This window comes from Mus caroli, unplaced genomic scaffold (assembly GCF_978045245.1).
Source record: "Mus caroli unplaced genomic scaffold, Mus_caroli_1 scaffold_8, whole genome shotgun sequence".
Classification (NCBI taxonomy): domain Eukaryota; kingdom Metazoa; phylum Chordata; class Mammalia; order Rodentia; family Muridae; genus Mus; species Mus caroli.
The window spans coordinates 18,265,569-18,288,596 of record NW_028227263.1 but is presented as its reverse complement, the minus strand read 5'-3'; the positions used below and the strand labels follow the sequence as shown (position 1 = coordinate 18,288,596).

Genomic DNA, 23,028 nt, shown 5'->3' with positions numbered 1-23,028 from the left:
CGGAAGACCGGAACCGGCAATTGGGCGGTGCTTAAGACACACAGAAGAAGGCCTCTGACGGTTGGACAGCGCTGTATAAGGCAGGCTTTAAAGAAGCTGTAGGTGGGAGCTGTTGAAAACCCGGATCCTTGGAAAGCTGCGGTGAGAGGCGTAGGGGAGGGGTGGGAGTGCGGGGGGACCGGGCTGGAGAGAGGGCTGGGAGGCGGGCGGAGAAGAAAACGTTTGAGCCAACTGGTCCCGGGCGCCCGAGAACGCGGGGCGGGGATCCAAGTAGGGCGGGGGCTTGGGGTGGGATGTTACCGGTGGGCTGGACCTTCTGGGATTGGAGTGAATGCTCTACCGGTTGGCTTGACAGTTTATACCCCAGGATCTGGACTGAGTTCAGTGATGAGTTTAGGCCTCCCCCAAGGGAACTTCGTTAAGCTGAAGCTCTCAGTGGGAGGAGGCGAGTTGCGCGGCTTCTGATTGGAAGAACCGCGCAGTAGGATTCTTTCCACAGAGATCCAATTTAGGCGATCTGGTAGGAGGGAGGGCTGTTAGTAAGTGGAGTAATTCTTTTGGAGCTCTTGCTTGGTGGGGCGAGGACCACAGAGGAATCTAGCGGAAACGGAAGCCTCTCGGGACCGGGATCCCACCGGATCCCAGAGAACCTCAGGGAGGCATCTACAGGGACAAAGGTCCCAGGAGGCTCGAGCGGTGGGAGAGCTGTAACCTCCGCAATCCAGTCTCGCGGCAGGTGCCAGGCAGGGCCCGAGTGATCAAGGCGGCTGCTGCGGGAAGACCCGGCTCCGAGAGGCCGGCCGGGGGCGCCCTTTGGAGGAAGGGCCTGTGCCCTACCGCGAGCCGCAGGCGGACTATGAAGGGCGGAGTCCCGGGGGAGGAACTGGCCCTCATTCCCCACTCCCCCGCTCCCCAATTTACCCCAGGCCTCAGCCTGGGATACCCCAGGGACTCCCCGGAACCGCCGCTTCCCCCATGGACTTGCCTGGGAACTCCAGGTGAGAGCGTACCCCGCCCGCCTGACTTGAGCTCGGGAGACGGGGGATGCTGACGGCTGCACCCGACTACAACGGAGGCAACAACAGGTTCAGGCAACTGTCTTCTACTTTCACCCTCCAGCCCTTTTACACAGCCAAGCCTGTGCCGTCAGCCTCTAGCTCGAGCATCATGGGAAGCCAGGAGCCCGAAAAGACCGAGGCTGCAGCCTTTGGGGACCCCTTCATCCTTAGAAAAGGCCTCTCGGAGGGTCCTGGCCGTGGTGTTGGAAGATGTCATGACTACAAACAGGGTGAGCCCTTTAAGTGAAAGACCACTCCCTCTTCCCTATCCTCCATCCCCGCCCTGGCTTAGTACTAAAGTCAGACCAGTTCCATTAAGCCAGCCTTCAAAGCAGCATCCATAATGCAAGACTATATGGTTTCGGGTAATTCATGTGTCTGTCCAGTCACCCGCTCCCCCAACCATATCCTACTAAGTATGAAAAACTCTTCTGACTACCTGGTTATCGCTATCCTTTGCTACCTGGTGGGTTCTTCCATCCTCCCAACCCCCTAACACTAGTTAAGAAAGAAAAAGAAAGAGAGGAAAGAGATCCCCGAATAAAGGCAAGGGAGGGAAGGGGCAATGGCAGGCTACTTTCTGCTGACTAGGGGTGTCGAGTTCCTTGGGGCAGCTTTGATCTTCACCATCAGGATATCTAATTTCTTCTTGTGAATAATAACAAACATCCAATCAATAACCAACCCATTCCTTGGGTGCCTTAACATGAAAAGTCCCCAGAATTCCAAATGTCATACAATTGCAGAAACTATCTGTAGCTGGCAAAATTATGCCCCTGCTGGAAGCAAATCTTAGTAAGTTGCTATGGACAATCTAAAGCAGCCCCATATCCCACACCTGGGAGTAAAACAAAAACATAATATTTTCCTGCTTTTTAAAAAAGAAACCAAAGCTGGGTAGTGGTGGCGCACGCCTTTAATCCCAGCACTTGGGAGGCAGAGGCAGGCAGATTTCTGAGTTCGAGGCCAGCCTGGTCTACAGAGTGGGTTCCAGGACAGCCAGAGCTACACAGAAAAACCCTGTCTCGAAAAAAACCCAAAAAAACAAAAAGAAAGAAAGAAAAGAAAAAAAAAGAAAAAAGAAAAAGAAACCAAAAATCCAAAATTGTCACTTCTCTGTTCTCTTGGGAAGTATGCTGGTGGTGTCTTTGGCCACAAGGCAGACATGAGAAAAATGGTACTGTCTTTTACCATTTTTCTATTTCTCTAGAACCTGGGTGAGAAGAAGAGATTACATCATTTCACACCTGTAGCTCCTGACTAATATCTCACCCCTAATTTAGAGCAAATCATCTCCTTGAGGGATTTTCGTGGAGCCCAGCTGAAAGCTTTCACCTCTGTGGCTAAGGACCCAGTGAGACACAGAAGGCCCTGTCCAGTCAGTCCATCTCTCTGGGTTTTGTTGTTCTGTCTTACTGAGACAGGGTCTCACCTTTTAGACCAGGCTGGCCTGGAACTCTGAGCAGTCTTCTGTGTAAGCCTCACAAATGCTCAGATTATAGGCATAAACCCAGTTTTGCTTGCATCTTACAGCTCTTCCTCTTGTAGGTCCCCCTGACACACAAAGACGACACTCCCAGCCCACTGACTCACAACCATCATCAGGATCCTGTCTGCACACAGTCACCTGCTTTACCATCCCAACAGGTCAAGTGGTCCATGCAAGCCAGGTAAGTGTGAAAAGGAAGGGTTTAAGCTGAGAAGACAGCTGAGCCCACTGACCCCACCGACCTTCTTGTTCTTTCTCTAGGCCTCCTGACCCACTGCATTTGTGCAGAGAACCCTTGACTCGAGCCCACCAGTCCTCACCCACCTTGAGAATGAGATCAAGGGCAGCCTCTGGCCCAGAGGAGAGCCCCTCAAAAAAGACAGACCAGGTCCCACAGCCCACCCTAGTGGTGGTACTGGAAGACATTGCCAGTGCCAGACAACCAGCAAAGGTATAAGAAAGTACAGTGAAAGTACAGTGAAGATGTCTGGGTCCAGCTAGGGCAAGCATGGGGCTAGAGGTGGATTTCTGTCAAGTTTTTGTTTGTTTGCTTGTTTGTTTTAAGACAAGGTCTCAATATGTAGACTTGGTTGGCCTAAAACTTGCTGTGTAGACTAGGCTATCTCAATTTATAGCCTGCATCTATTTTCAAGTATTGGGATGGATAAAGGCATGTGCCACTACCCCAATGACAACAAAATTTTATTTGGTAGACACTATTTAAATAAAGGAAATAAGAAAAAAATCTTTTGTGTACAACCAAGCAGATATCTGGTGAATAACATGGGGAGCTGGAGAAGCCAAAAATGGCTTCCTGCTTTTTCAAAATACCTCCCCTGTTTATATCCAGGGTTTTGATGAAGATCAGCCCAACCTCATTGTCCCAGCACAAAGGTGAGAGGGTGGGGAAAGGATTATCAAAGCTATCATCCAGATGTCCAGAGCTGGGGGCGTCAGGATTTACCTGTGTAATCCTCCCTTCCAGCACCTTGAGAAGCCTTACGGGCCAGGGGAAGCACAGACGCCACAGAAGGGATCTGGACGACGGGGAAGCACCCCCAACTCTTACTCTGTCCCTTCACCCCAGAGCTGAGCCTATGACAAAAGTTGGTCAGCCAATGCCTACACCCGGTGACCTAGAACCCCCATTCCAACTGTCTACTCTACCTGCAGATCCTCCAGAGAGCCCACTACCAGGTAAGGACTCGAATAGAGGAATGAGACTGAAGAATTTGGAGCTGCCACTGTGAGCTTGAAACAGGAGGAGCAGAACTGTGGGTGGGGCTTAGCCGGCTCCCATGGCAGAGCAGGCTGTGTAACAATGGGATTTAGGCTCAGGGAGTTGAGGAGTTCTGGCTTTGCTTTGCAGTACTGGGGATCAAATCCAGGGCTTATGGCATTAGGCAATCCTATTACAGCATTTTAGGGGCAGGTTCACTCCTCTAGAGACAGATTAGTGTTTGGGGGAAGAAACTGAAGCTTATGAGGTAATGCTTAGTCACCTGAGGGTTGAGGAATGCCCACCTGTGACCCTCTCCTTTCTTCAACTGCAGATCCTGCTCTGGAGACCCCGGTGACCCCATCATCATCAAGCCTTTTACGACCCCGCCTCAGTCCCTGGGGCTTGGCCCCTCTCTTCCGTTCTGTCCGATCAAAGCTTGAAAGCTTTGCTGATATCTTCTTCACACCTAACAAAACACCACAGCCTCCACCCCCTTCACCTCCCATGAAATTGGAATTGAAGATTGCCATCTCAGAGGCTGAGCAGTCCAGGGCTACTGAGAAAATTACATCTGTCAGCCCCAGGCCCCCTATCCGCCAGTGGCGGACTCAGTGCAATTCCCTAGCACCTGTCTCTAAGTCATCTCTGGGACGAAGCTACTCCTGCCCTGATCTAGGGCCCCCTGACCCAGGTAGCTGGCCTCTTGTCCCATCCCAGCCAAGCCAGTCCAGGCCCCGGAGACATACTGTGGGTTGTGGGGAGATGGCCCGGACCCCACCACCTCCTCGACCCTGTCTCCGGAAAGAAGTCTTCCCTCTTGGAGGAGTGGGAGTCTCTCCTTCTCTCACTACATCTTGCTCAGCCAATGCCCCTGCTTCGTTCTTCTGCGAGCCGGCAGAACCCAGGTAGTGCTCTCAATCCCCCTCTGGAACTCTGGTCTCAGCCTGAGCCTGGCCTCCCTTGCTCAGTATTCACTGGCAGAGTGCATTACTGTGTAGACCCTTGTCCTGACTGTTGACCATCTCTGCAGGTTGGGTTCAACGAAGGAGAAGGAGTTAAGAGGCTCAAAAGACAAGGTGTCTTCTGATCCAGAGACCAAGGTAATGAATGAGTAGAAAGACAGGAGCCAGCCAAGGCCTGAGCCCAAGCCTTCTTTCACCCTCTGCCCATTTTTTGCAGACCATGGGGAAGGTGTCTAGATTCAGAATACGGAGGACACCTGTCCGTCTCCAACCCAACCTTACACCAATGGGGCTGCCTCGACCAATCAGGTAAGAGGCTCAGAGAGCAGGGAGCTACCTTGACCAAGTAGGTGACAGTCCTAGTCCTCTCAGGGAGCATAGGAACCTGGGACATTACGTTTGGCATGGACATGGCTTGTGCATAGAATCTCCTCACCTATCACTTCTGACTCTCACCTGGCCCAGAAACCAAAATTCCCACCAGCATCAGGCTTTGCCCGTCTCTTCAGTGCCTGCTGCTCTTTGTTTCCAGGTTGAATAAGAAGGAGTTCACTTTGGAAGAAATTTATACCAATAAGAACTACCAATCACCCACAAGCAGAAGGTGAGAAACTTGGACGGTCTGAGGGCAGTAGAGGGCTGTTGGAACCAGGGACAATCCTGCTAAAGATCTCTTCTCCCTGCCTGACCCAGGACCTTTGAGACCATCTTTGAGGAACCACGGGAGCGCAATGGAACTCTGATTTTTACCAGCTCTAGGAAGCTCCGAAGGGCAGTAGAATTTCGGGACAGTAGCCTTCCTCGATCCCGGAGACCATCACGAGGAGTCCGCACTGCAGCAAACAAAACCCTTACTCCCAACCTGGCACCCAGCCAGGATGTGGGGTCTCTACTGCAAGAACGGCTGAGGGAGCTAGATGCCTTGCTCCTGGAGGAGGAGACAGATAAGGAACACCCTTGTCACCTCTAGGAGCTCCAACTATTTGTCCATCCGTCCTTTAGGTAGGGGAGAAATCTCTGAATCAATTGTATTTTTTTCTCTATATTTCTATAAAGTTTTCAATATATGTTTCTGACTTCTTTGTGCCTCCAGCAGAGTTTGAAATCAATTAATTATACGAGCTGATGTTTTATGTTGGTCACCAAAGGACTAGAAAACAGGAGACAGTATCAGAGAAAAAAAAGGGTTGCAAAAAAAAAAAAAAAAATGGTCACTGGAAATTGCCCACCCCACTCTCATCCGCTGGCAGTGCTGGGGGATCAAACCTAGAATCTTGTATATACTACCTCTGAGCTCCATCCCCAGCCCAGAGATGACACTCGAGAGCTGCTTTATGTGGTGATATGTATACATACCATGGATACACAACTCATTTACATCATAGAAATGAAAAGGCCTTGGAACAGATGAAGGCCTTGATGAAGATGAATTCCTCCCAAATGCTGCCATCGCCAACTTAGGACAATCTATCACAGATATTCGACCGGCACAAAGCCTATTAGGGAATTTATCCCTATTTTATATCGACAAGAAAACAAGGGTTGTCAAGGAAATGTCCACATTAAAATAACAGCCAGGGCCAGTGAGATGGCTCAGCTGAAAAAAGGCGCTTGGTACATACATAAGCTTAGCAACCAGAGTTTGATCCCCAACACCCATGAACATGAAGACTCTACAAAGTTGTCATCTCGTCTCAACATACATGTAATGGCACTCGCACCCCCACATACATCATACATCATGCCCACACACTAATGATACATTAAACAATCAGATCAGAGTGGTACAACCTAAGTGCTGCAGTTGGTGGCACAGTGGCCAGGACCTTCACTCTGGTGCTAGAATCCTGGCAGTTTGTATACAGATACCTTTGGTAAAATGGATCGGAGAGCAAATATTTACCTCGGAACTCATTACCAAATGAATTAATGTGAGAGAGTACTTCGCACTCGAGTGCAAAGTGTTTATTATTGTTGAGCACAGGAAGGGACGGCCACTGGGAACTTGGTCTCCGCCCCACCTCTGACTCTCGCGGAGCGTGCCTGGGTTTGCTGCGACGCCACGGTAGACCGATCCGCCCAAAGACGGGCAGAAGGCATTAGCGCCATGCGCTTGCGCGAAATACCAACAGGCAAAAAGGCAGCCCCTACACACCAGAAAAGCGCACCTAGGACAGCCTAACGCCTACCACTCCAGGCACCACCTCCCAGTGCCTCGCACTGTCGCTCAGTAGAGGGCCAATAAACAGAGAGCAGGAAGAGGCGGGTGGCCTAAGGGACTGCTCCAAACACCTACTTCGGACCAGTTCAGTCACAAGACCAGGGGAGGGCGGGGCTAACCTGACAACCCAATCCCACATTTGAAGGCGGTTGCGTCCGGCACTCCCGCGACTTTGACTCCGCCCTAGGCATTGACGTATACTTGCCAACCTATAAACGACTGAGCCTCGGAGGGAGGGGGAAGGAGGCGGAGAGAGGAAGGAGGCGTTGGCTGAGGAGGAAGAGGGAGGAGGGGCAGGGAAGTTCTGGTGGAGAAGAAGCCGTAGACGCCGAAGAAGACAACAGGAGGATACGGCGGAGTTCCTCACTGTCCAGTGGCCTTTCCGGATCCTTCTAGTTACAAGCCGGTTAGGAACGGAGGAAAGGAGGAAGAGTCTTTTATGTCGGAGGACAGAGAGAGAAGCTCTATCCGTCACCGTTGCCTCACATCCGGGACTTTGGACGGCAGGCTCCGCCCCCTTGCACCTTTCAAGGCTACGGGAGGCGGAGACCTCGTTAAATCTCCTTAAAGGGGTGGGTACCGAACTCGGCCGACTCCAACGCCAGCCTTAAAGGGGACAGCCGAAGCTGACAAACAACTCCAGCTGGAAGAATTGGGGCAAGTGGAGTTTTCCTACCTCCTGCCCCACGCAAGAAGTTCATTAAATTCATCTTAAAGGGGAAGTGACAGCCTGTGAAGGGCTAGAAACTTAACTGCGCTCTCTAAAAAGGGACGACTCGCTGTTTGAAGGCCTCTGGACTCTTTAAAGGGGTGGCCTCTTTCAGCCGGAGGACTTGAGACACTTTTAAAGGGGAAGTCGTGCTTTCCGCCCCTTTTAAAGGGGTGGTCCTTCCTCTTCCTCTGGGAGACTTGCCTCGACCCCTGGCACGGGGCCGCCACCGCACTAGACCAGCCGGACACGGTGGAGTCGTCTTAAAGGGGCCGGGGGCTGGACAATTTGAGGCCTCGCCTTAAAGGGACGGCCGCCCAGTTTTAGTCGTCGCGGCCCCGCCAGCCCTACAGGGGGGGCCTTCAAGCTTGTCGCCCCGGGGGCGGCGCCGGCTCTCTGGGCCTTGGCCTTGGGGCAAGCCAGAGGCCAGCGGATCCTGTTTTAAAGAGGAAGCCGGAGCTCTCCCGTCCCTGTGCAAGCGCCAGCGCCGCGCTCGCGACCCGGGGCCTGTGGACAGGCCGCTTCGGGCCCCGCCGCCTCCGGATGCGGCGCTGAGGGCCGTCACCATGGAGACGGCCGCGGCCCCAGGCCCGGGCTGGGCAGCTGAAGGGGAGCGGCGACGAAGACGCTGCTCGCGGCGAGACCGTGATCGGGAGCAGCGGCGCCGCCGAGGTCCAGGCGGTGACGCGCCCCGGGCCTTGTTGGCCGCCCCGCGAGGCTCTTCATCATCCTCGTCACCGCCGCCGCCCGCCCGTCCCTGGTCGTCAGCTTCATCTGGAGAGCGGCCTGGGGGCCTACGACGGCGGCGGCCCCGACCCAGGCCTCGACCCCCGAGACCGCGAGCTCGGAAGCGGCCTGCCGGTTCGGGCAGCCGCGGAGAGGAAGAGGACGAGGAGGAAGAGGGGGGCGCAGACGACGGAGAAGCCGAGGAGGAGCCTGAGGAGGAGGAAGAGGAGGAAGACCTGATCGATGGTTTTGCCATCGCTAGCTTTGCCAGCCTTGAGGCCTTGCAGGTGTGCCCTAATGGGATTTGGGGGTCTTTGGGAGGTGGGTCAGAAGGGCAGAGAGAAGGGTATAGCCCTTACCGAGGATGGGATTGAGGGGGCAGTGGTGACACCCCAAACCAGAGCAACCGGCTCCTCTTGCCGGGTTTCTGCCCCACCCTGGGGTGGGAGGAGGTAGAGCTAGTCTCTGGGGACTACCTATGTTCCCCTGCTGGAGAGGCACTTGAGTAACTTGGTCACCCTTAGAGAGTTGAGGAGCTTTTCTTTCTCCAACCACATTTCCACCACCTCTTCTACAGAAGGATGCATCTCTTCAGCCCCCAGAACGACTGGAACATCGGCTGAAGCATTCTGGGAAACGGAAGAGGGGGGGCTCCAGTGGGGCCACTGGGGAACCAGGGGACAGCTCAGACCGTGAGCCTGGCCGACCCTCTGGGGATAGGCCCCGTAAATGGCCCAATAAGCGAAGAAGGAAAGAGGTGAGCATGTCCCAGGTCCCAGTCCTTCCAATTTGCTCAGTCGGAATATATCATTCCTGTAGACTGACTTCCCATGAGCATCACGACTGCCAATCCCAACAGGAACCCTAGTGTCTAGGAGCACAGGGGAAGGCAGAACAAATTGGACAGCAGCCCCATCTCCAATCCAGGTCTGAAGGACCTAACTACAGTCAAACTCACTTGCTTTTGCTTGTGCTATGTATACTACTAACAAACTGATAATTCAAGAGATACATCAAAGACAGCTGAATTATGAATAAGAGATGTCCTGCCCTTTCCTCTAGCTGGCGGCAGCCTAAGGGGAAAGAAACAGCCCAAAAGCAAGCACCTAGACTAGCCTGAGCAGCTGTGTTAGGCAGTGATCTGGGAGAGATCTAGGCAAAGTGCTACAGAAACCCACATGAGGAAGCCACTCATTCTGTCTGGGGGATGGGCAGAGGGTTGTGGTTAGGGAAAGCCCCCAGAACGTCTTGGGCCCCAGTGTAGTCAGAAGTTTGCTGAGGAAAGAAGTGAGGAAAAGTTGTTTTGAATACAGTTTTAAGATTTGAGAACCTAGTATATTAGGAAAATAGTAAGCTGGTTGGTAGTGGAGGTGGAAGTATACAAAGAAACAAGAGCATGGTGGAGAGTAGCTTTTAAGTCCCCTTGAAGGTCTTGCTGGGAGTAGTGGCTTTGTACAGTTGCCTCCCTTACTTCTGGACTCTGGTCTTTCTCAGGCCTTCTCCCGTCACTCTCTGGAAGCTGGATATATAGTAAGTATCACCTACCTGTAGAGGCCCATCCCTTCCCTGTTGGGTCCCTCTCCTATCCCCTGATGTCTTTCTCTTTCTCTTCTCAGTGTGACGCAGAAAGTGATCTGGATGAGAGGGTGAGTGGGGCCAGGAGCTGTTGGGTGGGCACTGTTGTGGGTGTTTAAGCAAGCAGCCTACAGTTTGAACAACTCCCACAAACAATAGACATCCTTCCTAAATGGGAACATGGGGTATATTGAACCAGAATTAAGTTTTGAGGAGGAAGGGAGGGAAGAAAAAGGTATTGGGTTGAGAGGTGAGTGTCACAGTGTCCAGGTGTTTTTGAGGGGTCAGTTCTCTTCTAACATGGGGTGGAACTCAAGTCATCAGGCGTCACAAGTGCTTTTACCCGCTGAGCTATGTTGATGACCCTGGGGTCTTTTGGGGGGTTGTTTTTATTTTTTGGTTGTTGGTTGGTTTTGTTTGATTTGAGGGTTTGTTTGGTTTGTGTGTTGCTTTTAATTTTGTGTGTAGGTGTTTTGTCTTCATGTATGTCTGCGTATCACCTGTGTGCAGTGCCTGAGAAGGCCAGAAGCTGGCATCAGATCCTCAGGAACTGGACAGTTGTGAGCCTCCATGTGGGTGGTAGGAGTTGAACCTGGATCTTCTGCAAGAGCAGCCAGGGCTCTTAACTGCTGATCTGTTTCTCTAAACATGCCACCCCTCCACCCACATGGGTTTTTTTTGTTGTTGTTTTTTCGAGACAGGGTTTCTCGGTGTAGCCCTGGCTGTCCTGGAACTCACTTTGTAGACCAGGCTGGCCTCGAACTCAGAAATCCACCTGCCTCTGCCTTCCAAGTGCTGGGATTACCACTGCCTGGTCCACCCATTGTTTTTAATGATGAGCATAGCTAGGTAATCAGAGAATCAGCCAGGTCCGTTAGTCTGGCAACCTTCTCAGAACCTTTTAAGCCTCTACGAGCTTTTTACAGGAGACCAAAGTGAGTCTGGAACTGAATGGTCCTTCCTGTGGCCACCAGCAGTTTTTTTTTGTTTTGTTTTGTTTTTTCAAGACAGGGTTTCTCTGTGTAGCCCTGGCTGTCCTGGAACTCACTTTGTAGACCAGGCTGGCCTTGAACTCAGAAATCCACCTGCCTCTGCCTCCCAAGTGCTGGGATTAAAGGCGTGCACCACCACGCCCGGCAGCAGTTTTTGTATGATGAGAGTCTTGTAGTGAGGACATCAGACCATGGTTGATCAGCGCAGATGCCCATCCTGGGAAGCTCTTTCAGCTTCTCATTAGTGAGTGTTGGAAAATCATGTGCCCTTGGAGGCAGTGTTCTACCCCTTTACTTCCATAGATAGTTACATCTGTGCTCCTGATGTTTGTCTTTTTTTTTCCTTCTCACAGTTTTTAGAAAGTGATTATGGTGAGCTAAAGGGTTGTGGTCTACCTACAGGACTGGGGTCACTATCCAATTTTAACTAATTATTGCTACATGAGAATAGGGGACTATTGTCAAAAGGCCTTTATCTGTGTGTTTTTGTTTTGGTTTTTGGTTTTTGGTTTTTTTTTTTGGTTTTTTGAGACAGGGTTTCTCTGTGTAGCCCTGGCTGTCCTGGAACTCACTCTGTAGACCAGACTGGCCTTGAACTCAGAAATCCACCTGCCTTTGCCTCCCGAGTGCTGGGATTAAAGGCATGCGCCACCACGCCCGGATCTTCATCTGTGTTTTAACACGGGCTTTCCAGCTCTGAGAAGATCACCAGTTTTAAGGGTTTGGTTTGTTACTTCATTTTGGTTTTGGTTTGTCTGTTTCATTTTGGGTTTTTTTTTTTTTTGGTTGTTGTTGTTAATATTTTCGAACCATACATATCTGCAGGCCAGATAGTGTTTTGAATCATCAGTCTAGTTTGCTTTTTAAAGATTATTAGGACCAGGCATAATGATGCATATCTTTAATCCTAGCACTCAAGAAGCAAAGGGCAGGCAGGTCTCTGAGTTTGAGACCAGCCAAGGCTACATATTGAGACCCTATCTCAAAACAAACAAAAAAGATTATTTTATTACTTTTTAATTATGTATATGTGTCTGTATGACTGAGTACAAATGCCTGCAGAGACCAGAGGAATCAATTTCCCCTGAACCTGGCGTTACAGGCTGTTGTGAGCTACCTGACATGGATACTAGGAATCTAACTTGGGTTGAGTTCTAACCACTTAGCCATCTCTGCAGCTCTCCAGCAGTTAGTCTTAGTTGACATTACTTTGATCTGCTGTCATCTTTATCATTTCTGGCATAGCAGAATTTGGGCCTCAGTGGCCCACTCCCTTCTTAAGTCCCCTAAAGCCACCAACATTGCAATAGATGATAGCTAGGCTGATGAACTAGACAAGTCTTCAAAACCTAACCTTGCTCTGCCTTTCTCTCCCAGGTCTCCGATGATGACCTCGACCCTTCCTTTACTGTCTCGACCAGCAAAGGTTGGTCCTAAGGGCTGGGATGGAAGCAGGAAGGAGAGACGGGTGAGCATGAATTACTGCTAAGCATGTCTACCATCCTGCACTCACAGCCTCGGGTCCTCATGGCACCTTCAATGGGAACTGTGAAGCAAAACTGTCTGTGGTCCCTAAAGTGTCGGGCCTGGAGCGGAGCCAAGAGCAGCCCCCGGGGCCTGACCCGCTGCTAGTGCCTTTCCCCCCAAAGGATCCACCACCTCCACCAGCCCCTCGGCCTCCTGTCTCATCCCCTACACCCTTACCAGCTACCCCCAGTCTGCCACCCCCACCCCAGCACCAGCTGCAGCTTCGGGTCTCACCTTTCGGCCTCCGAAGTTCTCCCTATGGCAGCAGCCTGGACCTCAGCACTGGCAGGTGAGTTTACAGGGTCCGATCTGATCTGCAAGGGCTGTATTCCATAACTGGGACGTGGAAAGAGTCTGACTTGGGAGAGGATTCTGAGATTGGAAAGTCTGAGTGACACTGGGTAAAATAAATTTAAAGAGATTACTGCAGGACTTCCTTCAGTCCTTTATACATTCACGTATAGGGCAGTCCAGTTGGGGCCTTTTTGTAGCTGTATATGCTGGTGAGAACTTTGTGTAATGTGCATCTGCCACAGATAATGTTCTTGGAAACATACTTTGGGAAGTACTAACTTGATGATTAACAATGCTGACTTTAGTGTCAGTCAGACCTGGATTCAGACTGGCTACTCACTGGGTGTGTGATTTTTTTTTTTTTAAACAAATCGCTTGACCTCTTTAAACCTCAATTTTCTCTTTCTTATGAGATGAAATAACAATAGTTATTCTTTCTCAAAGCTATTTTGAGGATTGATTCTGAGTGAAAGCAGTGTTTCCCAAAGTGTGCACACATCATTAGCAAAACATGGGATGATTTCAGGTCTTGCCTTGGTAAACTCTAAAACAGGCAAAGTAAGCTGCTTTAGGAAAATTTAGCTAATATGTTCACTTTTTGGTCTCACATGTTACTACTTAGACTAGACAAAAGAAGTGAGTTGTGTTCTAGAAAAGAATTGGTACAGTACAGATGGTTGCATGGCTACAGTAACACTGGGGAAGGTGGTGCGACATGTTGGAGTCTTACATTGACTTGTAGAGCCAGTGCCAGCAGTTGGTCTACAGTAAGTACTCGCTAAGGGTTAAGAATTAATGACTCTACTGTTACGGGTCCTTCATTGTTGTTTGTCTTCATCATCATTGTTGTTATTGAGAAAACTAAGGCTCAGAGAGGGGCAGTGACTTGCTCAAGGTCACCCAGGGTGTTGATGGCAAGATGGGCATGGAGTTGAGGATACCTGAGAAGTAGGATAGGATATTGTGGTATTGCTTCTATTATCTTAGGGTGGTGGCTCTGGTGCTCATTGTAATTAAGCATCAAAATGAATGCTCTGTTGTATGCTGTGGTTGAGTCAGAAAAAAGAAAGTCATATGGCAAGGGATGACAGAGGCATCTTTGTAGAAACTAGATCTAAAGAGGAGCAGGGGTTGTTGGGTGTGGGAGGCATCTCATCCTGAGACCGGATTCTCTGCAGGGAGTCCCTGGGGGCCAAGTTCTACCATCTCCCATGTTGGAGAACCAAGGCCACATCACCACCCAGGCTTCTGATCCACCTCCTGTTAGAGCTAGCACCTCCCACCCCCTCACTCATTTCCCCACTTCTCTCCCCAGCTCTTCACGGCCGCCCCCCAAGGCCCCGGCCCCTCCCGTGGCTCAGCCTCCCCCCTCATCATCCTCTTCGTCCTCCTCCTCCTCATCTGCCTCTTCCTCGTCCGCGCAGCTCACCCACCGGCCCCCGACGCCCTCACTGCCCCTGCCTCTGTCCACCCACAGCTTTCCTCCCCATGGGTTGCGCCCACCACCACCCCACCACCCTTCCTTGGTTTCCCCTGGCCCCACCCTGCCCCCACCCCCACCTCTGCTGCAGGTGCCAGGGCACCCTGGGGCCTCAGCTGCTAACGCCCTTTCTGGTGAGTTTGGGGTCCTGGCAGGGTGGAGTGGTGGGGGGCCATGGCCCCAAGGATGGGCTCAGTTGGCTTTGGCAGGAACCAAGGGCCTGTGGAGGGAGTGGCTCAAGGCTAAAGGGAAGGCCAGTCACCTTGGCCCAAAGAGGCTGACTTGGTGGCGCCAGATATTAAAGCCTTCTTCCCCTCCCCTCCCACAGAGCAGGACCTGATCGGCCAGGACCTGAACTCACGCTACCTGAATGCCCAGGGTGGCCCTGAGGTGGTGGGAGCAGGGGGCTCGGCCCGGCCCCTGGCCTTCCAGTTCCACCAGCACAACCACCAGCACCAGCACACCCACCAGCACACCCACCAGCACTTCACTCCCTACCCCCCGGGCCTGCTGCCTCCCCACGGCCACATGGTGAGCTCCTCCTTGGGCTGCTGCTGAGGCTCAGAGGCCTAAGGGAAAGTGTCTCCTACAGGGGAAGGAAGACCCCGGCCCCCTGGCTGGCAGCTTACTCTTCCCTTTTCTTCCCTAGTTTGAGAAATACCCAGGAAAGATGGAAGGCCTTTTCCGACATAATGTGAGTGTGTGTGAGGGTGTGTGAAGTGTGGGAATGTATGTATCAGTGGAGTCCAGTCTTCACCTCCAAAAGCAAGAACCCTGAGCTTGGGAAAGCTCCTTGGGGGTGTTAGGGTGGAAGCCAAAGAACTAATGGCTAGAGCAGACGTGGGCTGCATCTCCACTCCCTTCTTGGACTAGTGCCCTTCTCTCCACAGCCGTACATGGCCTTCCCTCCCGCTGTTCCCGGGCTCCCTCCCGGTCTCCCACCAGCTGTCTCCTTTGGCTCCCTGCAGGGGGCCTTCCAGCCCAAGGTGAGCTCCTAATCTAGACAACTCCCACCTCCCATCCCTTATAAACATCCTGGGACCCTTTACCTGTTTCCCATTCCCCAAAATGTTTCTAGCTCCCGTTCTCCCTTCTGGACCCAAGTTTTTGCAAAGCCACGATCCCTCTCTTGACCCTTATTCCAACTTAGTTCTAGACCCCTTTTTAACTTGGTACTGGCTCTGCTGTCTGATCCCTACACTCCCCTTCACTCCCCTTTCCCAGAACACGAACCCTGAGCTGCCACCACGACTGGGGCCAGTGCTGAGCGGGCTACCCCAGAAGGGGACACAGGTGAGGGGGGGGCAGGGCAGGTCCTGGGGGAGTTGGAAAGTATGTTGAGGGAGAGCAGAATTGACTAGAGAGGGGTGAGTTCTTGGCTCTTCCCTTAGGTGTCTAAAGAGAGAACTTTTGTATAACAGTTCTACCCAGGCATGGGGAATAGAAGGCTGATAACATTAATAAGAAGAATGAAGTAATTAATAGAGCAGTAGTTTTGTATTTTAGTTTTCTTTGTTTGGTGTGATTCTAGATATCAAACCTAAGGCCTCACACTTGCATCTACTACTGAGTTATAGCTCTAGCAAGACTGATTTTTTGGTAGGGGTCTTCAAATGTAAGTCATAGATTTTTTTTTTCCCAAATAACATCATACCAGGAATCCCTGTCCATGCAAAGATAAACTTAACCTTTATAAATTGACCAAAGTCTTTCCCCCTATGCCTCACATGTCTCAGACCCCAGGGTTCTGAGAATACTGTGAGAAAAGTACAGGACATGTGTCCTGAAGGGAAGACTAAAGTTTTCTGACTCCCTTAAAAGGCTCCTCCCCTTAGAGTTTCCATGTATGGAACCGTTAGAGGACAGACGCTTCTCTGGTAGAGAAACCTGCCCCATGTAGCCATCCCAACAGGGTACAACCCTAGGATTTTGCTCAGAAACCTAATACAGAGGAACCATACCTGGGGGGAAAGTGGGAAAGGAATTTTGACACTGCCAAGAATGGTTTGAGGAAGCTGTAGTGACAGGGAAATTGTGGGAACAGTGCTGTAGAAATTTGACACTTGGGTCAGTAAACAGGTCTGAATCGCCTCCAATCTCTCCTTTACCATCCCCAGATCCCTGATCATTTCCGGCCACCTTTGAGGGTGAGTTTGGTGAGGATCTCAGGCTGCATGAGGCTGGGGGCTGGTTTCAGGGTGTTTGGCTATGGTTGGTGGGATCCTGATTGGGAAAAATTAAGTTCAAGATGTGAAGGCAGCCAGGTGTAAAACAATAGAAAGTAAGGGCTTTTAAGTCACAGCCTGGTCTTAGATATACCTGGCCATGGGACCTTGGGCAAAACAGTTCATCTCTCTGAGCCTCAGTTTCCTTAGGCTTTAAGATTAAGCTAGTCATCCCTCAGTTGTAGGGATGATGATTGAGGATGCTGTGTGGCAAGGCTGGGCCCAGGGCCAGACCTGGGATGGGTGATGAGTGAACATTTTTCCTTCCCTTTCCCTTTGGTCATCCTGGGGCGACAGAAACCAGGAAAATGGTGTGCCATGCACGTTCGTGTGGCTTACATGATCCTGAGACACCAGGAAAAGATGAAGGTACTGGGGCTCAAGGGCTTGGGAGAGTGGGTCTTGAGAGTCGTGTTGTCTGAACTCTGGGTAGTGATCTTCAACAAAGCTCAATTTCTCCTCTCTCATCCTAAGCAGTTCTGTAGCACCTGGGTTCTCTGCCTAGTTACTGGAATGGTTAGAGAAGATGCTAAAAGATGTAGTAGAAAGCACTGAAGTCTCCTTTGGTGCCAGCAAGCTCTTGGAGGGAAGCTAGTGGTAAAAGAGAGAAGAGCCAGGGATGACCTAAGAATAACAGGCTATAAAGGGGTAAAGAATCTAGACCAGACCTAGCTCCTCACTGGCCCTCGCCGTGTCCCATGCAGGGTGACTCCCACAAGCTTGACTTTCGGAACGACCTCCTACCCTGCCTTCCAGGGCCCTATGGGGCCCTGCCCCCTGGGCAGGAGCTCTCCCACCCGGCCTCCCTCTTCACTGCGACTGGTGAGTCTAGCCAGCCCTCTCAGAGCCTATGGCCCAATGTCCACCTTGCTCTCACTCATCCTCATCAGCCTCTCCCTCTTCTCTGCCCCAGGAGCCGTCCATGCTGCAGCCAATCCTTTCACGACAGCTCCTGGGGCCCATGGACCCTTCTTGAGCCCCAGTACCCACATTGGTAAGAGCCAAGAGAATTTTGGATTTCCTATACCCTGTTCTAAACATGGAGGTAGAGATGGAAACCAGACCTAAGGACAACTCAAGTTGGGTAGTTAGGATTCTCTTTACTGTGTGACCTTAGTCAGTTATTCTCCCTACTCTGAGCTGTGTGGTTCCCTCTTCTGTGGAATGAGTGTGGAAGGCAGCATGGTTCCCACTCTGCCCGTGGGACAGAGGATAGATAGTGTTTCACCTGGGAGAGAGTGGAGAAGGAAGGCTCTGCAGGCCCAAGACAGCAAGGTCACTGCCCTAGGGGACTTGAAAGTTTCCTGAGGAGATTCATGGGTGGGGGAAAAAAGTTGAACCCCAGGTCAACTTTCTAGCTATAAAGACTCTGAGGTTCCCACGTAGCGGTAGACTAGTTAATTCTGACAGCTTTGTGATAAGTATGAAGTTAGAATCAGCCTGAGAACGGTATTTCAGATAGGGTGAAGCCAGCACAAGACTTCAGGCTAGTAGTTTGCAAGCAGAATTGAGAGCTGTTAAGAGGTCTCAGGTGTCTGGAGTGGGAGTACAGATAAGAATTTGACTTTTAAAATCAGAGGGGCTCCAGGTTGATGGTGTCATTTTATAGCTAGATTCCTTTGGCAAGTCATTTCACCTCTCTGAGCCTGTTTCATCATTTGAAAATGGAAATTGTCCTTTTTACTCCAGGAGATTGTGCGGTGTTTGGCCTGACCCAAGAAATGCCCAATACATGGTTGTTAAAACTGAGTCACTAAGAGCTGGCTATAAATGCCTTTAATCCCAACACTGGGGGGCGGTAGAGGCAGGTAGATATCAGTGAGGTCCAGGCCAGCCAGAACTATATATTGAGACCCTATTTCACAGGATAAATAACAAAACAACTAAGCCACTAAGTGTTCCAGCCTCATTGCTGACATGCTTCTTCCCTGCCGCTTCTTTGGGCCGCTCAGAGTTGGATTGCCCTGTGCTCTGACCAGTCCCCCTTTCTTCCCACAGATCCCTTTGGGCGTCCCACAAGTTTTGCCTCCTTGGCTGCTCTCTCCAACGGGGCCTTTGGAGGCCTGGGCAGCCCCACATTCAGTGAGTGCTGGGTAGAATGGGAAATGAGGGATGGAAGCTGCAACCGAGGGGCTATAGGCTCAAGCTGGGCTTGTGATGCTCTCTGTAGAGCATCCTCCTCTCGGCCCCTGTCACTTTCTACTCTGCCTTCTACTCAGACTCCAGCGCCGTCTTTGCCCAGAAAGAAAGCCCAGGAGCCCCACCAGCCTTTGCCTCCCCACCAGACCCATGGGGCCGCCTGCACCGCAGTCCTCTTGCCTTCCCTGCTTGGGTCCGACCCCCTGAAACTGCCCGGACACCAGGCTCAGATAAGGAGCGACCTATAGAGCGAAGAGAGCCCTCTGTCACCAAGGAGGAGAAGGATAGGTATGTCCTCTACACAACTGCCACCTAACCCACTCCAGTGCTGTCAGCCTCAGAAGTTCCTCCATTCTGTCTCCTTGTCTCCCTCCCCACCAGGGACCTCCCTTTCTCACGGCCCCAGCTTCGAGTTTCTCCTGCTACTCCTAAGGCCAGGGCTGGCGAGGAAGGAGCCCGGCCAGCCAAAGAGTCTGTGCGGGTAAAAGAAGAGCGGAAAGAAGAGGCTGCTGCTGCTGCCGCCGCTGCTGCTGCCGCTGCAGCTGCTGCTGCTGCTGCTGCCGCTGCTGCTGCTGCAACCACTGGGCCTCAAGGTCTTCACTTGCTTTTGGAGAGGCCCCGGCCACCCCCATTTCTTGGCCCTAGTCTGCCAGAGCGCTGTGCAGGCTTCCCAGAGCCAACCTGGTTGGCAGGGCCCCCACGCCTGGCCAGGCCACCACGCTTCTATGAGGCAGGTGAGGAGTTGACTGGACCAGGGGCCATGGCTGCTGCCCGCCTCTATAGTCTAGACCCTGCTCATCCACTGCTATACAGCCGTTTAGCTCCTCCACCACCACCTACTGCAACTCCAGGAACCCCTCACCTTCTCAGCAAGACCCCACCAGGAGCCCTTTTAGGAGCACCACCACCTCTTGTGCCCGCCCCCCGGCCCAGTTCCCCACCTAGGGCCCCTGGCCCAGCCCGGGCTGACAGGTGAGGAGAGGTGAGGGGCAGGGGCAAAGCTCCACCCCCTTTCCCCATACCTTGTGACAAAAGTCCTAGGGCTGAAGTTTTTAAGCCAGGGTTGGAAGGCAAAGGTCACAATTTCATGGTCATCTCTGAAGTCATGGACCTGGGAATAGAATCCCCAGACCCCTCCCCCACGCAAGTATCTCGTGGACTGTTGGGTCACTGGGAGGACAGAGGTCACTAGCCTCTAGAGAGAAGTGCGTGCGTGTGCATGAGGGGGTCATTTCAGAGGTTATGGCTCATGACTTAAGGTGCACCAATGCCCCCTCTAAGGGCCTCTAGGCCCTTGGCCTGCCTCCCCAAGGGCTCACTAAGCCAGAGGCCAAAGTGCCCCCCCTCCTTTCACCTACCACCCAAGTTCTCATGCCCTCCGAGGGCTGAGGAAGGAGGAACTAAAGGAATAGGGGTTCCATGTACATATTTATCACCCCTTCCACAAATCCCCCAGACCTTTTGTACATTTTTACAGGGGTGCCCCTCCCTATAATTCCCTTCCTGGTTAATTAAATCCTCAGACTGGTGCTGTGTTCCTAGCCTCTGGCCTCTCTATAGGGGTAGGGTGTCCCAGGGAAGAGCCTGGAGAGGACAGGCAGGGACCCAGGGCTTGACCCTGGGTATGTGGGATCCAGAAGGAGGTAGACCAACGGGGAAAGGGACCTAGAATCTAAGCTGGAGGAAAGAGCAATAGGACCTGGCTGTCAGCCCAGGCTTCTCTAGACTTGTTCCTATTAATTCTGTGTGGCCCACAGCTCTAAGAAGGCTCAGCCTTTAAGCTTCAGATTCCACCTTTTAATGGCTAAGTCCCTACCACCACCCCATTTCTAAGTGCCCCCAGGATTCCTGGGCCCTGTTCCACAGAAGCCTGTCCCAAACTAAGGGAGGGAGAGGTGGCCAGAGAAGGCCACCGTGAAACACACACCAAAGAAGGGGGTTGGTTCAGGGGTGGGCAACATAGGCAGCTTCTTTAGCAGCCTCCCAGCAGCAGCCCCAGGCTTCCCAAAGCAGCAGGCACCTCCAGGCTGGGCCCCATAGAAGGCAGGGCTCAGTTTAACAAAACCATAACGTTGACTTTTTCCCCAGTGGGGCTTATTCTGTAACATGACTTGCGAATATTTATATAAAAATGAGTGTTACAATGAGATACCCCCTACCCTCCGGCTCCTCTTTCAGTCTGTGTGAGTTATCCGTCATGGGTTGTACTGGGTCCCAGAATGAGGAAAGAATGAGGACAGTACTGTCCTGATCAAGGGTGCCCCCCCCACTTCCGGATGGGTGAGTTGGTTAATGATGGGTGTTGGTGGTTTTCAAATACATTCGATTCAAATAATGCAGAAAGACACTGAACCGTCTCCAGGGGTAGCATAGCCACTATTTAGTGTGTGTTCTCTTTCTGTTTGTGCATATATGTTAGAAAAGGTTAATAATTTTTATGATATATTGTTTTCTGGCAAAACAATATTGTCAGTTACAAAACAAACACATGAACACGAAGTTCAGAGGAAAAGTACCGAATAATCCCAACTCAGAAAACCACTCAGGGATGCAGGCCTTTAACCTCAGCACTCTGCAGGTGAGGTGTATGGCTGGGCATAGGGATGCAGGCCTTTAACCTCGGCACTCTGCAGGCAGAGGCAGGTGGATTTCTGAGGTGAGGCCAGCCTGGTTTACAAAATGAATTCCAGGGCAGCCAGAGCTACCACGTAAGACTCCACCTCCAACAAAATAAAACGAAAACAGAACCCTTGGTGTGGGACTGAAGAAATGGTTAAGAGCACTTGACTGCAAGGAAGGGCATTGGTGATACATGCCTTTATTCAAGCAAGCCTAGTCTGAATATTTAATTCTGGGCCAGCCAGAGACTGGCTATACTGAGACTGTCTCCAAACAAAACATTTGCTATTCTGTCAGTGGAGCTAGACTCAGTTGCCAACACCCTTGATGCTCACAACCATCTGCAACTCTAGTTCCAGGAGATCCATTGACCTCTTCTGGCTTCTGAGAGCATCAGCTGTATATGTGGTGCAGATATATGCATGCAAGTAAAACACTCATATACTATTTTTTAAAGCCTTAAACAAAATATTGTGAGCCTGGCATGGTGGTGCACGCCTTTAATCCCAGCACTTGGGAGGCAGAGGCAGGCGGATTTCTGAGTTCGAGGCCAGCCTGGTCTACAAAGTAAGTTCCAGGACAACCAGGGCTACACAGAGAAACCCTGTCTTGAAAAACCAAAAACAAACAACAACAAAATGTGAAAATTTGGGCTGAAGATTAGTGGCTCGGTAGTTGAGTACTTTTCGTCCTGCAGAGGACTTTGGTTTTATTTCCAGCATCTACATGTGGGCTCAGAGCAGCCTGTAACTTCAGTTCCAGAGGATCCATTGCCCTCTTCTGAGCTCCTCAGGCAGCAGACATGCACATGGTGCACATCAACCCCTGCAGGCAAACCTTAGTGCACATAAAAGCCTCTTTTAAATGTATGATAAAAAAAAAAACACAGGCAGGCAGATTTCTGAGTTCGAGGCCAGCCTAGTTCTACAAAGTGAGTTTCAGGACAGCCAGGGCTATACAGAGAAACCCTGTCTCGAAAAACCTAAAAAAACTAGCCAGTCATAGTAGCACACTGCCTTTACTTCCAATACTTGGGAGGCAGAAGCAGGCAGATCTCTGTGAGTTCAAGGCCAGCCTGGTCTACAGAGCAAGTTCTAGGATAGCCAAGTCTACACAGAGAAACCCCGCTTAAACAAAAATTAAGATGTAAGTGGAGGCACATGCTTTTAGTCCTAGAACTTGGGAGGCAGGGATGGCGGTTCTCTTGTGTTCAGAGACCCTGACTCAAAACATTAATAAATAAATAAATAAATACATAAATAAAACCAACACTTAGGAGACAAAGGCAGGAGATAGGGGTTCACAGCCACCATGGCTGCACAGTTACATAGCAAGGCCCTGGTTCAAGGAAATCTGATAAGGTGGGGGATATAGTTCACTGGTAGAATGCTTCTCCAGTATATGCAAAGCCTCGGGTTGGAGGGATCCTCAGTGCCTGTGAAACAAGTTAGGGAAGATACGCTTCAACAGTAAAGAAAATCAGAAACCTGAGGGCATGTAGTGATAGAGGAAAAATACAAAACCACACACTGATTCAGAAAACCACTGTTGTCAAACCTTGATTGCTCCAGTTATTTTTCTGACTGCTTAAAATGTTTTGAAAAGGGGGCTTGATCCTGGGAACAAGTTTGTAACCTCCATTCTATACCTAGCTTGTTTTTTCATGTTTCAAGCTGGTTTCACTAAGTACTCACCCCAGGCTGGCCTTTGTCATCCTGCCTTTTCCCTCCAAGTGCAGGGATGATAGGTTTTGGCCACTATATTTGGTTTAATAAAGTACATACCAGGGT

General features: G+C 51.2%; 2 protein-coding genes across 4 annotated transcripts; both read left to right on the top strand.

The window, feature by feature from the left end:
- Nucleotides 1-5: 5 nt before the first annotated feature.
- Nucleotides 6-5,798, top strand: Prr14 (proline rich 14). 3 transcript variants are annotated; one of them, XM_029479461.2, is made up of 12 exons: nucleotides 6-141; nucleotides 927-998; nucleotides 1,120-1,288; nucleotides 2,607-2,728; nucleotides 2,809-2,998; nucleotides 3,398-3,441; nucleotides 3,533-3,744; nucleotides 4,101-4,674; nucleotides 4,800-4,869; nucleotides 4,949-5,040; nucleotides 5,264-5,335; nucleotides 5,425-5,798. In XM_029479461.2, the coding sequence occupies exons 2-12, from the start codon at nucleotides 976-978 to the stop codon at nucleotides 5,699-5,701; spliced, it is 1,845 nt and encodes a 614-aa protein (XP_029335321.1). In that variant the 5' UTR covers nucleotides 6-141; nucleotides 927-975; the 3' UTR covers nucleotides 5,702-5,798. The 3 variants fall into 3 exon arrangements, with proteins under 3 accessions (XP_029335321.1, XP_085697426.1, XP_029335320.1); XM_029479460.2 differs by having other exon boundaries at nucleotides 42-141; nucleotides 726-998; XM_085841300.1 differs by lacking the exon at nucleotides 927-998 and having other exon boundaries at nucleotides 40-141.
- Nucleotides 5,799-7,210: 1,412 nt separating this feature from the next.
- Fbrs (fibrosin) lies at nucleotides 7,211-20,768 on the top strand. Its single transcript, XM_021167408.3, has 18 exons — nucleotides 7,211-8,674; nucleotides 8,965-9,144; nucleotides 9,882-9,917; nucleotides 10,004-10,033; nucleotides 12,332-12,380; nucleotides 12,470-12,770; nucleotides 14,091-14,389; nucleotides 14,584-14,786; nucleotides 14,905-14,949; nucleotides 15,146-15,241; nucleotides 15,480-15,548; nucleotides 16,373-16,402; nucleotides 16,778-16,849; nucleotides 17,185-17,302; nucleotides 17,394-17,474; nucleotides 18,479-18,562; nucleotides 18,700-18,907; nucleotides 19,001-20,768. The coding sequence occupies exons 1-18, from the start codon at nucleotides 8,228-8,230 to the stop codon at nucleotides 19,593-19,595; spliced, it is 2,943 nt and encodes a 980-aa protein (XP_021023067.1). The 5' UTR covers nucleotides 7,211-8,227; the 3' UTR covers nucleotides 19,596-20,768.
- The last annotated feature ends 2,260 nt before the right edge of the window (nucleotides 20,769-23,028 follow it).